General features: G+C 34.3%; 2 protein-coding genes across 2 annotated transcripts; one reads left to right on the top strand and one right to left on the bottom strand.

Annotated features, from left to right (window-relative positions):
* Nucleotides 1-955: 955 nt before the first annotated feature.
* LOC134276110 (uncharacterized) lies at nucleotides 956-6087 on the bottom strand. Its single transcript, XM_062758386.1, has 2 exons — nucleotides 6026-6087; nucleotides 956-3084 (listed from the first exon to the last, which is right to left on the bottom strand). The coding sequence occupies exon 2, from the start codon at nucleotides 3052-3054 to the stop codon at nucleotides 1402-1404; it is 1653 nt and encodes a 550-aa protein (XP_062614370.1). The 5' UTR covers nucleotides 3055-3084; nucleotides 6026-6087; the 3' UTR covers nucleotides 956-1401.
* Nucleotides 6088-13254: 7167 nt separating this feature from the next.
* On the top strand, nucleotides 13255-14912 carry LOC134276109 (uncharacterized). Its single transcript, XM_062758385.1, has 2 exons — nucleotides 13255-13330; nucleotides 13531-14912. The coding sequence occupies exons 1-2, from the start codon at nucleotides 13255-13257 to the stop codon at nucleotides 14910-14912; spliced, it is 1458 nt and encodes a 485-aa protein (XP_062614369.1).
* Nucleotides 14913-15780: the final 868 nt, after the last annotated feature.

A 15780-nucleotide genomic window follows, 5' to 3' on the forward strand; every position in this document is an offset into this window, starting at 1 on the left:
ATCCGAAGCAAGCCTGGTAGTGTGCATCCTTAGATGTTGATCCATGCAAGTTTGGTCAACATAGGGCTTATAGTTACTTGGAAATGAGACCTGCACCAAAAACATTAACCTGTTTATTCAACTGGAAAATGTAGGTCAGATTCAGCATTCGAAGCAAGCCCGGTAATGTGCATCCTTAGATGTATCATCCATTCCTTTCCTTTGTATCATAACATTCCTTTGCTGAAATTGCAGCATCTGAAACTTTGACTGTTACAATGAAAAACACTAGAAGCATCTTCCATGCATGTCTAATCAATATAGGACATAGAAGTACTTTAAAAGAAAAAAACTTAACCTGGGACGCCGACACCGACGGCGACGCCGAGGGTATTACATAAGCTCCCCCAACTTCGTTGAGGTGAGGTAAAAATGAACAGACAACTATTTTCAGTTCATATTCTTCATACAGTTGACAGATTGCAGTATTTTCAAAATACACTGTATTTATAGTTATTATTCCTTTCTCAAAAATACAGAATTGTGTTACTTTTGTGTTACAGTTAAGTAAATTTTTTATCATTGTGATAAGATGGACAAATTCTCTGGAATTGAGGCGACCGTTCTAATAAAAATATTTTACAATTCAGTGTACTGAAGGACCTTCACTTCATTACCCATATATTCCCATACCCAGAGTCGCCCGATATCGTCAATATCTAACATATCGTAGCAACTCAGACTTCGGAGAAACTGTTCGTCATGATCAATGATATGGATACAATTGTTTCCTTCATCCCAACCACTTATGGTGTCCGTTACAATGGCACATGAAATAAACTTTTTCCATTGTTTTTATTCCTTTATATCGGTATCGAAGTTTCCCTGTCTTACTCAACACCACAACGACCTTAGCAGAGCCTTCAGAAACACAAATATCCTCATTGGAGTTCTCTGTCACATTGAACATTCTGTCTCCTCCAGTAAACAAATAATTTCCAAAGTCATCTTTCTCTATCTCCTGTTTCACTTTCTGTCCTTTGTAACGTACAATCATATATTTTCCCATCACTACTGCGCATACTGACAAGCAATTCGACCAATTTAGTACAGCACAACCTTAACGTTTTGCATCCTTTTAGAACTGAAATCAAATTAGTAGATGTGCCCTTTTTAGCAATATCAATAGATCTACTCGTTCTAGCTGTGTACATCAGATCTCCATTTCTTGAAATCAAAATGTAGTTGAATTGAATCTGGTAGATTGGGAACAAATATTGAAAGTCTTAACTTTTAGGTATGCAGCCCCTTGGATAGAGTGGTACTAATTCACATAATTCTCATAGATACACAAAAAGTTTCTTTTGGTAAAAAGTAACATAACAAAATAGAGGGGACAATTCTACTGAGAATAATTGCTGTTTATTGTTTGGTATAACTGATTACTTTCACTTTATAACCCCCATACTTTCCCACCCATAATCGCCCGAGATCGTCAATACTAAACATATCATAACCACTTATGCTATGGAGAAACTGTCCGTCCTGATCAGTAATGTGGATACATTTGTTCCCGCTATCCCCTACCAGTATACGACCCATACTGTCCGTAGCAATGTCACATGGAATAAATTCTTTCTCCATCTCTTGTATTCCTTTATATCGGAATCGTATTTTTCCTGATTGGTTAATCACAACAACGGCCCTGGAGTTGTTATCAGAAACACATATGTCCCCATTGAAATTCTCCGTCACATAGAACATTCTGTCTCCCACACCAAATAAAAAATGTCCGTGGTCATCTTTCTCTATTTCCTGTTTTACTTGTCGTCCTCTATAGCGCACTACCTTGTATCTTTTGTCGTCAATGGTACCCATGGCGACAAGCAATTCACCTGATTTCGTACAGCACAGCCCCAGTGGTTTCCATTCCTTTTCAACAGAGAAAAGGGTAGTAGATTTGCCCCTCCTTACAATATTAATAGATCCACTTATTCTATCTGTGTACATCAGCTCTCCATTTTTTGAAATCGAAATGTTGCTAGGGTGACAATTCCATTCCAGACAACTTGATATAACAGTCTCCTGTATATCACCCTTTGTGTTGACTCTGTGGATGATTGGCTTTAACCTATATGATATCCAAACCTCTTCAGTTCCAAGGCATGCCAAGTTCCTTAACATGTTCTCAATTGTAAATGTTTTAATTTCAATAGCTTTATCTAATAACGTTCGATTGTTTGAGATTGAAGCCTTTCTTTTGCTGATCTGGGGTAAAATCACAGGTCCATTCAGTTGTCCGAAGAGTTTATGCAGTTGAATTGTATCTGGTGCCTTGGGGACAAATATTGGAAGTCTTATATCAACATTCAATAAAATATCTCTGTATAAATTTTGTGATGGTAATTCGTATTGATTTATTTCATTTGCATCAACAGACTGAATGATCTTCTTGTTCTTTTGAACTGCTTTCATTAAGACTTGGATTGTATCCTTGATTTCTGCTTGACACTTTCTTAAATCTCTAAGGCCAGATTCTTTCATTTCAGAAATGAGATCTTTGTCTTTCTGAACAATATCATCAATAACCTGATGCCATTTCTTCCCATGTTCTATGGCTAATGTTTGCATTTCATCACATCTTGAAAATAAATCCGCTATTTTGGACTCTACTTGTCTGTCTGCTTGTTCAAACTGAGGAAGAATATCTTCAAGGATAGCTGTGTTTTCATCTATTTGGAATTTTGCTGTATCAATGATTTCAGAAAAATCAGCAACATCGTGACCTTTATGGACCCCTGTCAAACATTTTATGCAAACTGGTAGATTGCAGTCTCGACAAAATACGGTACATTTCTCAGTTTTGTGAGCATCGCAATTTGTAAATTTTAACTGGAATTTTCTTTCCTTGTATTTGACGATTTCGTGTGTGGCAGACGATGACGTCATAAAGTGCTTTCCGACGCATTCTTCACATAAGTTTACCTGGCAGGGATTACAGTGAAGCTGAGCGGCTCTCCTGTCACAGAGGTGACACAGGATGACGTCTTGCGCCATTGTTTTCCTGCTGGCCATTGTGGCTCCTTTACTGATGTTTTCTCATATCTAAAAAGAAAAATGACTGAAACTTCATTTTATTCATAGATCATTCACTGTCGTTGAAATCAGTGACTTGTTTGGGGCTACTTCATTAATACAAGAGGTCCATGGGCCACATCGCTCACCTGAGTAACTTAGGTGATGCAGTTCTTTACCAGATTTTCCCTCTTGCTACACCTATCGTACCCCACTACCCTTTTCCCTTTTATGATTTTAATACTTTAGAATCTACACTACCCCAGGATGCTTCGACACAAGTTTCAGCTTTCCTGGCCCAGTGGTTCTTGAGAAGAAGATTCTAAAAAGATTTTTCCTAAATACAGTGTATATCTAAGTAAAACTTGGATTCCCTATTGTGGCCCCACCCTACCCCCGGGGGTCATGAATTTGACAATTTAATATCTACACTACCCAAGGATTCTTCCACATAAGTTTCAGCTTTCCTGGCTCAGTGGTTCTTCAGAAGAAGATTTTTAAAGTTTGTTCTATATATTTCTATGTAAAACTTGGATTCCCTATTGTGGCCCCGCCCTACCCCCAGGGGTCATGAATTTAACAATTTAATATCTACACTACCCAAGGATGCTTCCACATAAGTTTCAGCTTTCCTGGCCCAGTGGTTCTTCAGAAGAAGATTTTTAAAGATTTGTTCTATATATTTCTATGTAAAACTTGGATTCCCTATTGTGGCCCTGCCCTACCCCCAGGGGTCATGATTTTAACAATTAATATCTACACTACCCAAGGATAATTTCACATAAGTTTCAGCTTTCCTGGCCCAGTGGTTCTTCAGAAGAAGATTTTTAAAGATTTGTTCTATACATTTCTATGTAAAACTTGGATTCCCTATTGTGGCCCCCTACCCCCGGGGGTCATGATTTTAACAATTTAATATCTACACTACCCAAGGATAATTTCACATAAGTTTCAGCTTTCCTGGCCCAGTGGTTCTTGAGAAGAAGATTTTTAAAGATTTGTTCTATACATTTCTATGTTAAATTTGGATTCCCTATTGTGGCCCCGCCCTACCCCCGGGGGTCATGATTTTAACAATTTAATATCTACATTACCCAAGGATAATTCCACATAAGTTTCAGCTTTCCTGGCCCAGTGGTTCTTGAGAAGAAGATTTTTAAAGTTTGTTCTATATATTTCTATGTAAAACTTGGATTCCCTATTGTGGCCCTGCCCTACCCCCGGGGGTCATGATTTTAACAATTTAATATCTACACTACCCAAGGATAATTCCACATAAGTTTCTGCTTTCCTGGCCCAGTGGTTCTTCAGAAGAAGATTTTTTAAAGTTTGTTCTATATATTTCTATTTAAAACTTGGATTCCCTATTGTGGCCCCGCCCTACCCCCGGGGGTCATGATTTTAACAATTTAATATCTACACTACCCAAGGATAATTTCACATAAGTTTCAGCTTTCCTGGCCCAGTGGTTCTTGAGAAGAAGATTTTTAAAGATTTGTTCTATATATTTCTATGTAAAAATTGGATTCCCTATTGTGGCCCCGCCCTACCCCCGGGGGTCATGATTTTAACAATTTAATATCTACACTACCCAAGGATGCTTCCACATGAGTTTCAGCTTTCCTGGCCCAGCGGTTCTTGATAAGAAGATTTTTTAATGACCCCACCCTATTTTTGTCTTTTCTTGATTATCTCCCCTTGTAAGGGGACTTGGTCCTTGATTTTTACAATTTAAATTCCCCTTCACCCTAGGATGCTTTGTACCATGTTTGGTTAAAATTGGCCCAGTGGTTCTTGAGAAGAAGTTGAAAATGTGAAAAGTTTACAGACGGACGGACGGACGGACGGACAGACAGACAGACGGACGGACGACGGACAACGGGTGATCAGAAAAGCTCACTTGAGCTTTAAGCTCAGGTGAGCTAATAAACATAGCAAATTATTTGCTGCATTTTAATGATCGGTAGCCTAAAAAATTTGATCCACTAATCAAAGAGAAGGACATACAATAAAAAAAATAAGTTTGTTCAAACCCAAGTTTTACTGCAATTAAAGACCAGAGGACATTTAATGCAACATCAAGTATAGACCTCATTAAACTTTTCAGTAAAATGCTAGCTTTAAATCTGTCGTTCATTTCCCCAAACTTCCAATTTTTTTCTTTTTACATTTTGCTCACCATGCATTACTTCATAGAAACATTATTACACCGTGATTATTCATTTACTAGTATCAGTCAAATTATATCTGTCTAAAATATTATTGTATATTATATTGAAAATAAAATGTTTATTCTTATGTCTTGTTTACAAAAGTTTACAAAAAAATCATTTTTTTTTTTGAACGACAGATGAGAAGAAAATATGGCGACCTCGAAATGACCTAGAAAAAATAAGGGCAATGATGTGTATTGTTCTTTACTAACATTAATACATGTATGACAAACCCCCTTTTTGAAATATCTTTAAAATTATGATTATATTTTTCACTATTTTATCATAACCGACCGAATAGTGTTTCTATAAGGTGATATTGAAATTCGTATGCTTAAAAGTCAATAATAAATAATAACAATCTGATGAAAATTACATGTCCTATATCCACTACTGTTTGAGAAGCAGAAGCAGACTTGGAACATCTAATTTTAATTAGATTGAGATATTAACTTCACAGATCATGTGCTATTCATTCTTAGTTGGAAAGTTTATAACAATACACAAACACAGGCACCTGACGTTACTTATTTTTCTTTTAATAAAAAAAAATATTAGGTATGTGTATATTTTTTTATTAAAAGAAAAATAAGTAAAGTCAAGTGCCTGTGTACACAAACCTTATCTGATTATATAGATCTGGGACAATGAGCTTTAATTATTTACTCGAAAATTTAATTTGACCTGTAAACATATTAACTGTATAACTGATTAAGTGGAACATCAAAATTGTACTTAAACACATTGAGAATTCTTACCATACAGGATGTTTCTCTCATTTTCTATCAAGTAACGTCAAGTGCCTGTGTACACAAACCTTATCTGATTATAGCAATGGAAAAGCAAAGGGCAGTAACTCTAAAATTTGCTAAAATTTTGTTGTCAAAAAATGGTGTAAAAAATAAAGAAAAGGGTGGTTGTGTGATACGCACTGATACAGTGAGACGACGACATGTTTTTCAGAAACATTCTTGAAGTATTACTGCAAGTGTATATCGACGAAAATAAATTATTTGCATAATTTTCATGGAAAAAAAATAGAAATGAAATATTTCTTTCGAGAGAAAAAATTGAATTTCAGAATATACACCAAGGAGACCTGAATTTTATAAAACAGTAAAGTAATTATATAAATTTCTATGAGAATTTGATCTAAAATATTATTTAAAACCTTGTATTCAATGCCAAATCATGTTTGATCACATTGACTATTTTTGCCCGATAAGGTTACTTGCCCTTTGCTGTCTGGATCCCAGAAAATTGCAAGGTGCAAAATGGTCACAACACTATGTGAATATCTTGCTTTCAACAATTTAGTTTATTTTTACTTTGTAAGGTGACATACAATGATGGGGGTCATACCGGGGGAGGGGGTATTCAACAAATAACAGTGTCAGCTTATCACTTTTCATATTAATTGTATTCAATCCCTTTGTAATTATATTACAATAAAATATGTTCAAATCATTAATTGTATTAAAAATTGAAGATGGCTTTCTAAATACAAAAATACACTCAAGAAATGATAACTTTTACTTGTCAGTTGATAATCATATTAATAATATTATTACCCCCTCTTTTTAAGGTGGAATAACCCTCTGATAAGAGAGATAACTCTTCTGAAAAGAGAGATATAACTTTCTTCAGACATTTTGTCATGAAATTCAGTGAATTTTCATGTCAGAGTTTACAAATGTCATTCATAAGGACCATTCTATAGTCAACTCAACCAAACCTATTAAAAAGTACAAATGTTGATTTGTAGTTTCTATTGCTAGTATATTTATTAATTATTTATAATAGTTTACATAAAACATTTATACTCAGTTCCTTTAAACAGTGTAAACTGAGAAATCTTTATCTCTTAAATTATAATTCTTTTAATTGTACAGAAATATCAGATGCAGTATTGTTTATAAACATTTAATTAATATTTTGTTTCATTAAAAAATATTTTCAAGGGCGATAATGGAACGACAACTTTTGTGTATAAATGCGTGTTATTTTACATGCACAGAAAACAATTTGTTATTCTGATTTAAAAAGCAGCGCTTCAGTATGTTTTCTAATGGGAATTAGATAGGTATGATAGTAAATATTATTTTAATATATACCTCATATTTCAAATTTACTTGTGAGATAAAAAATAATTAATCTTTCTATTTACCATATCAAATTTTCTTCACATCATGATTTGACATATTATTCATTTCTGAAAAAGTAAGCAACGCTTCATACTTCAAACTATTTTCCATTTGAATTTAATGCTATAGTTGTTGCTGAAAATCAATGTCTGGATTTTAAAAAAAAAGTCTTGAAATTTGGAGCAGAGGGATATTGCCCCTTAAGCCATTAGTTTATCCATGAAACTCCAGATCAATTTGTTTTACTTCATAAAAATAAAAGATAATTCAACAATACTTCAAATGAAATTTAGAAATTACGGTACAATCAAACAGAGCTTTGTATAGTGTACATCACATCTGATTGAGGGAAACAATATCCGTATTGAAAAAGTAGGTTAATGCGACATTATTGGATCTAGATTTCAGTCATTTTACATCTTGAACATGAATATAATGATATTAATCATGCAATCACAGAATATCTGATCATGATATTAAGTTTCTATCTTGCAAAGAATGAAAAAGAGGGTGAAAATGTTACCACACTTCGAACTTAAAAATTCTGACAACCATAAAGTATTTGATTTTCTTGTTAATAATAGGCTATATTATACACGCTAGAAAACAATTTAAATATACATCTTTTTATTTATATAATTACTGTAAAGTACTTTGCATTAAATGAAGAATTGCAGCATAGTAGATTTTGTCCCTTTAATTTAAAAAAAAAAGGCAACATTTTCTGTTTCAAGATGTGAAAAGATGAAAACCAAAAATATATCATAACTTTTTTTATTTTTCAACCGATTTCAAAAAATGAAACTGTTTTGGAAATAGTTTTGAAGGCTCTTAAATATAAAGCACTGCTTTTTAATCCGAGAGGTGCTTTTAAAAGTCATGTTTCATAGCTACTCAGATTATATGGGACGATGAGCTTTAATATACAATTAATTACCCCTTTTGAGGTCAACATGGTGAAATAAGGACCCGAGACCTGGCCCACGAGGTGACCTGACCTGACCGAGGCCGCGTAGCGGCCGAGGTCAGGGCAGGTCATCGAGTGGGCCAGGTCGAGGGTCCTTATTTCACCATGTTGAACTCACAAGGGGTAATCAATTGTTTTATTATACCGATATATATTGAAAAGTATGAATCTCTAACCGTTATCAATTCTTTCTTTGATCGGGATCGGGATTCGCTACACTCCGTATAGTGAAGTTGTTTACATTGACGTCTACAAGTAGTGTAAGTTTTTGAATCATGATTTACTGATTAAAACAATATTTGGTTGATAGCGACATCATTGTTATAACTAGGATTACTTTTCCTCTACACAGTCAAAATCTAACACAGAATTCAACTCTTTAAAGAGCCGCTTCTACATTCCGTTGAACTGAATTAATGTAACGTTATTTTGAAATGAGCAAACCGTTTAGGTAATAACGATAAAATTTAACCGTATTCGGTATGGTAATGCAAAACAGACCATGCACAATTTCAAAAACATGTTGTTTTTCTCGAATAATTATTATTTTGTGCATTAACTTCACTCAAATAGGATTTTTTGATTAAGAGGTCATTATTTAGCGGTCATTAATAATAATGACCGGGTCATTATATCCCACGTGCAATGATGATTCCGGGGTCATTATTGCTGTAAACAGTACCATTTGGAGTCATTGTTGTGTTTTAAAGTTTGCTTACCAGCCAATCAAATTCGAGTATTATCAATAGAGGTATAATAATCACTGTTAATTGTTTACTCGAAGATTTAATTTGACCCGTAAACATATTAACTGTAAAACTGATTAACAGCTGATTAAGTGAAACATCAAAATTGCACTTAAACACATTGGCTGATTTCGATCACGAACTCGAGTAAACTGTTGTTGAAAGTAGAGTAAAATCGAACTCGATATAGTTTAACTTGAGTGACGTAATTTTCCTACCATAGTTCTACCAACGGAAACACGAGGGTAGAACTATGATAGAAAAATTACGTCACTCTAGTTAAACTATATCGGGCTCGATGTTACTCTAGTTCAACAACAGTTTCTCAAGTTCATGATCGAAGTCAGCCGTTGAGAATTCTTACCATACAGGTGATGTTTCTCTCATTTTCTATCAAAATTCTTACTTTCGTTTTAAGTTAGATGAACGGTGTCGAGTGGTTACGTTCCGATTCCGTGTTCGACCCGCGTGGTAACGACCCAAGTTGTTTCAACCTCCAACCTCCATGTACGAGGGTTGATCCAAAAGTAATGTCACAGTGTCCATATCTTTTATATTTGGTTCAATGTTTTCATATAATAATGATATAATAATAATTTCATATTATTAAAAACAATATACCAAAAGATCCACAGATATAAATCTAATGAACATTGAAATTTAATTTGATAATATGTTTATATTGAATTTATTTTATAGATGTTTAAAATATAGAGCATAGGGGGTGTCGCCGCGTCACAACGGAACGTCATGTTTTAAAGTGTATTTTTTTTTTAGAATGATAAAAGACAAACACATTTAAAAGATTCTAAAAAGCACATAATCTCCCAATTTTTTTTTTTAAAAAGACACAATTCTTGTCATTTTCTATCGTTGATTGAAAATTAAACGACGGCATTGGTATTTGTGACTGTAAACATTGTTGGTTTAACTCTTTACAACTTGCTGAACTGTTATGCAGCATTCACGTAAAGTTCACGTCATAGAAATAGAAATTTACCATTTCCCCGCAAGCACCTTATAGCGTGGTACATGTTTCTGTAAAGTTTAGCGTAAATAATGTTATGATTTAATATTTTAATACAAAAATAACTTTTCTTATTTTATGAGATTTTTACGAGTATAAAATATAAGGAAATTGGCATTAAATTTAAGATAAATTGAACTTTTTAAAGTGCGTGAAAATGCGTGATTGTGGGGAAACGGTATATGCGCGATTTTGCGTTAGAAATAGGAAATTGTATATGCGTTAAAATGCGTGACTGCGGGGAAGGGGGTTAATCTGTTGAATTGAACAAAGGGATTTTCGAAATGGAAAAAAAAAACGGCTCGAAGAGTTGTAATGCATTTGTTGCTTCAAAATATGGGAATCATCACAAGCGACCATTACGTTAATTAATCAGACTTACAGAATAAAGAATCTAAATAAGAGACATATTGCCGGATGGTATCAGCAATTTTGGGCGGGTGATTGGTCACTGAATGATCAGCAGAGGACAAAAAGACCGAAAGAAAGGAGATCGGACGGAAACGTTCAATGGTGTCTGACTTCAAACAAGACAGACGTATAGAGTATACGATTTTCTAAGTTTTACTTTGTCTTTGCTACTGCATGTTCAAAAATTTTGACAGAGGGCTTAATTATGAAAGGATTGAGTGTATGATGGTACCAAGAACTCTTTAAAAAAGTGGAACTTGTGAAAGTGTTTGCGAATCACAATATTTTTTAATGAAACGAAGGGAAGCGCCCAAAAGTATGACGGTACGTATCCGTCATATGACGTTATATTTAGGTGCGGCGACTACCATAAACGCACATTGTTTAAAATCCGATATTTTGGAAAGTATACATCATATTCCTTTGAATTTTTCAGATCTGATTTGAAATAAATAAAGCTTCCATCATGTGTAATTTTGTTGTTTTACGTCGATTTATAACAATTTTATCAAAGTTGTGACATTACTTTTTGGATCACCCCTCGTATATGTACATACTGGTAAATAGAGGGGTTCACGGCTTCATACTATAAGGTATACACATGGATATTCGGTAGCAATTACAGGTCTATGGTTTCAGGTATCGAGGGAAACGTTGTCAACATTGAAGTCAAAAGTAGATATAGTAAAGTAAAGATTGTTTCTTTTTAGGACAAGGATGTAACAGGGACCTATATACTAACTGTATATTTATTGCGCACAAAAAAGTGCGCTCGGTTCTGAATTAATTCTTCCAAATTCTTACCTCAATTGCAAATAAGGAAAGATTTCAAAAAATTCCTTTATCTTCTATCAAGTACTCTCGTAGTTGACATCTAAACGAAGCATATTGGACCGAATTATTTTTGAAACCAAAATGGCAGTATAAATAAACAAAATGTTCGATGATTACAATATCAGGGTCAGGAGGACTATTAACAACAATTATGAGGAATGTTTGGTTGTGGAAACGGCGAAAGAATATGCTTGGAACACACGGTTAGTAATATTTTGAGATTACAGTTTTAAAAACATGGAGAAATAAATAGAGAACCGAGCGCACTTTTTTGTGCGCAATAAATAAACATTTTTTTTCAATGGGTGGCACTGTAGCTCTCCGGTCTATCAACATATTTTTTTTCGGAGAGCTACAGATCTGCAGCTAGTAATACATGTATTAAAGTTAGTAAAGAACAATATACACATCATTATGTAATGCCCTTATTTTTCTAGGTGATTTCGAGGTCGACATATTTTCTTCTTATCCGTCGTTAAAAAAATGATTTTTTTGTAAACTTTTGTAAACAAGACATAAAAATAAACATTTTTATTTTCAATATATACAAAAATATTTTAGACATATGACACAGTCCTTTTTACAAATCCAACAGCATAACTTGAAATCTTGACAACACTATTATAAATACTGCATGTAATTGAGAGTAACATTGAAAATTTTTACCCCACGAAAACCATTGTCAACCGAGGCACAGCCGAGGTGAAAATTTGCTCCTCTGTCGATAATGGTTTTCGGGTTGAAAATTTGCACCTCGATTGATAATGGTTTTCGAGGGATGGAAATTTTCAAAGTTACCCTCAACTACATGATATATTTATTATATCATGCTGAATGTTAAATATACAAACTTGTAACATTGAACCATACACACATAAATTCTGCACAATCAACATTTATTTTGAAATATGGAATGTCACCCATCATCAAGCAATGTTGACTGTTGCCTTGCTGCAGGGCATGATTTCATGGATTAGAATGTAATAGATTTTTATAATAAATGTTTCTTGACGAATCAGATTCAACCAATTAAGTTGAAAGTATTTTTTTTCTAGATGAGAAACTCATTAGAATTAAGACTTAAAAATTATGGATTCAAGAAATACTACGAGCTTCTTATAATTCTGTATTGAAGTAATGGGTAGCAAGAGTCAAACAAGGATTTCAATATCTTATTACTCAATGATACTGACTTTTTCAGATTTGATCAAAATAACCATAAGTAACATTTTGATCTCGAACAACAAAATGGCCAAATATGGCCAAATAGCTTAATAATTTCTGCTGAAATATACGTCAAAAAACCACTTTTATCATGCTGCACAATAACCTTATCATCAAGAATTTGATATTGAGTCGAAATCTTGATCCACCATTATCAACAACAGAAATTTATTCTAGAAAGATAGAGAAACATAAAATTTGATTGATACTAGTGAATGAATAATCACGGTATAATATTGTCTCTATGAAATAATGCATGGTGAGCAAAATGTAAAAAATATTTTGAAGTCGGGAAAATGAACCGTTGAACGACAGATTTAAAGCTAGCATTTTACTGAAAAGTTTAAAGAGGTCTATACTTGATGTTGCATTAAATGTCTTCTGGTCTTTAATTGCAGTAAAACTTGGGTTTGAACAAAGTTATTTTTTATTGTATGTCCTTCTCTTTGATTAGTGGATCAAATTTTTTAGGCTACCGATCGTTAAAATGCAGCAAATAATTTGCTATGTGAATATTAATGAAGTAGCCCCAAACAAGTCACTGATTTCAACGACAGTGAATGATCTATGAATAAAATGTAGTTTCAGTCATTTTTCTTTTTAGATATGAGAAAACATCAGTAAAGGAGCCACAATGGCCAGCAGGAAAACAATGGCGCAAGACGTCATCCTGTGTCACCTCTGTGACAGGAGAGCCGCTCAGCTTCACTGTAATCCCTGCCAGGTAAACTTATGTGAAGAATGCGTCGGAAAACATTATATGACGTCATCTTCCTCCGCACATGAAATTATCAAATACAAGGAAAGAAAATTCCAGCTAAAATTTACAAATTGTGAGCTCACAAAACTGAGAAATGTGCTGTATTTTGTCGAGACTGCCATCTACCAGTTTGCATAAAATGTTTGACAGGCCTCCATAAAGGTCATGATGTTGTTGATTTTTCTGAAATCATTGATACAGCAAAACACGAAATACAAGAAAACACTGCTAGTCTTGAAGATATCCTTCCTCAGTTTGAAGAAGCAGAAAGCCATATCGAGTCCAAAATAGCAGATTCATTTTCAAGATGTGATGAAATGCAAACATTAGCTGTAGAACACGGGAAGAAATGGCATCAGGTTATTGATGATATTGTTCAGAAAAACAAAGATCTCATTTCTGAAATGAAAGAATCTGGCAGCAGAGATTTGAGAAAGTGTCAAACAGAAATCATGGATACAATCCAAGTCTTAATGCAAGCAGTTCAAAAGAATAAAAAGGTCATTCAATCTGTTGATGCAAATGAAATAAGTCAATACGAATTACCATCACAAAATTTATACAGAGATATTTTATTGAATGTTGAATTTAGACTTCCAATATTTGTCCCCAAACCACCAGATTCAATTCAACTACATAAACTTTTCGGAGAACTGATTGGTCCTGTGATTTTACCTCAGACCAGCGAAAGAAAGGCACTAATCTCAAAAACACGAAATTTATTAGATAAAGCTATTGAAATTAGAACATTTACAACTGAGAACAACTTGAGGAAATTTGCATGCCTTGGAACTGAAGAGGTTTGGATTTCATACAATGAAAAGTCAATCATCCACAGAGTCAACACAAAGGGTGATATACAGGAGACTGTTATATCCAGTTGTCTGGAATGGAATGGTCACCCTAGCGACATTTCGATTTCAAGAAATGGAGAGCTGATGTACACAGATAGAATGAATAGATCAATTAATATTGTCAGGGAGGGGAAATCTTCTAACTTTATCTCGGTTGAAAAGGAATGGGAGCCACTAGGGTTGTGCTGTACGAAATCAGGTGAATTGCTTGTCGGCATGGGTACCAGTGACGACAAAAGATACAAGATAGTACGCTATGGAGGACGACAAGTAAACCAAGAAATAGAGAAAGATGACCATGGGGATTGTTTGTTTGGTGAGGGAAACAAAATGTTCTATGTGACGGAGAATGTCAATGGGGATATCTGTGTTTCTGATGTCAACGCCAGGGCCGTTGTTGTGATTAACCAATCAGGAAAGCTTCGATACCGATATAAAGGAATACATGCAACGGAGAAAAGTTTTATTCCATCAAATATTGCTACGGACTGTAATGGTCGTATCCTGGTGGGGGGTCAAGGGAATAAATGTATCCATGTCATTGATCAGGACGGACAGTTTCTCCGTAGCATAAGTAGTTATGATTCATGTACGTTAAGTATTGACGATCTCGGACGATTATGGGTGGGAAAGTTTGGAGGAAGTGAAGTGAAAGTTATCAGATATACCGAACAATAAGCATCGAGTATTCTCATTAGAACTGCCCCCTGTATATTATAATGTTACTTTATCCTGAACAGTAACAGTTCTTTGTATTTCGTGTACTGTTTTTTGTTTAAACACCCCCTTCCCAGCCTTTTCCAAGGGATTTACAGGATTGCATAGCATACAAACATAATAAGAACTAGATACGATCTCGTTGCGAGCAACGAGTGGGTCTTCCGTTCGATTCTTGATGAGATGAGATCAGATTTTGATTGAGATTTTCATTCTAAAATAATGATTTTCCATAATCTGTAAAAAGACATTGAACAATAAAGACATCTAAATTCGACTTTTGGCCCCTCACGGCCCCTAAAATTAGGGATCAGCCCTTTTTCTCATCATATCATTTTAAAGCTCTCCTCTCAGGATTATGAACACTTTTTGTTCAACAACTTTTCAGAGATTCTTTTTCGTTTTCGAGCTATTCGCAAAAAAAAATATTAAGGGACCAGCCATTGAACTCCCTAAAGGGGACGTTTAACGAAAAATGAAAGGTTGCAGATTGTTTAGAACATGACTTTGAACATCTTTTGCTCAGTATTACTTATCAAAATATTTCTCACTTTTGAGATATAAAGCGTCAAAGATTTAGCCTTCTGGCCCCTAATTACGTAATGTAGGACTTTCAAATCATAATATACAGTTGTAGATTGTTAAAATAAAGATTTTTGCTTCAGTAATGTATAACAAATTATAGACTGTTAAAGAGTTATCGAAAAGACTTTTAGCCCCTTTTGGCCCCTAATTTGAGTACCCAGCCCCTTTTCCTGGATATTATTTTGAAGCTCTTAGGATTTTGAACACTTTTTGTTCAACAATTATTCAGAGATTCTTTTTCGTT

This window comes from Saccostrea cucullata, unplaced genomic scaffold, assembly GCF_032062105.1.
Source record: "Saccostrea cucullata isolate Sc308-1 unplaced genomic scaffold, CSIRO_AGI_Scuc_v1 ctg7149, whole genome shotgun sequence".
Taxonomy (NCBI): Eukaryota; Metazoa; Mollusca; class Bivalvia; order Ostreida; family Ostreidae; genus Saccostrea; species Saccostrea cuccullata.

Coding starts and splice junctions, on each gene's coding strand:
- LOC134276110 (XM_062758386.1), bottom strand. CDS start 3,054: ATGGCCAGCAGGAAAACAATGGCGCAAGACGTCATCCTGTGTCACCTC.
- LOC134276109 (XM_062758385.1), top strand. CDS start 13,255: ATGGCCAGCAGGAAAACAATGGCGCAAGACGTCATCCTGTGTCACCTC. Junction 13,331..13,530: donor GAGAGCCGCTCAGCTTCACT/GTAATCCCTGCC, acceptor AATGTTTGACAG/GCCTCCATAAAGGTCATGAT.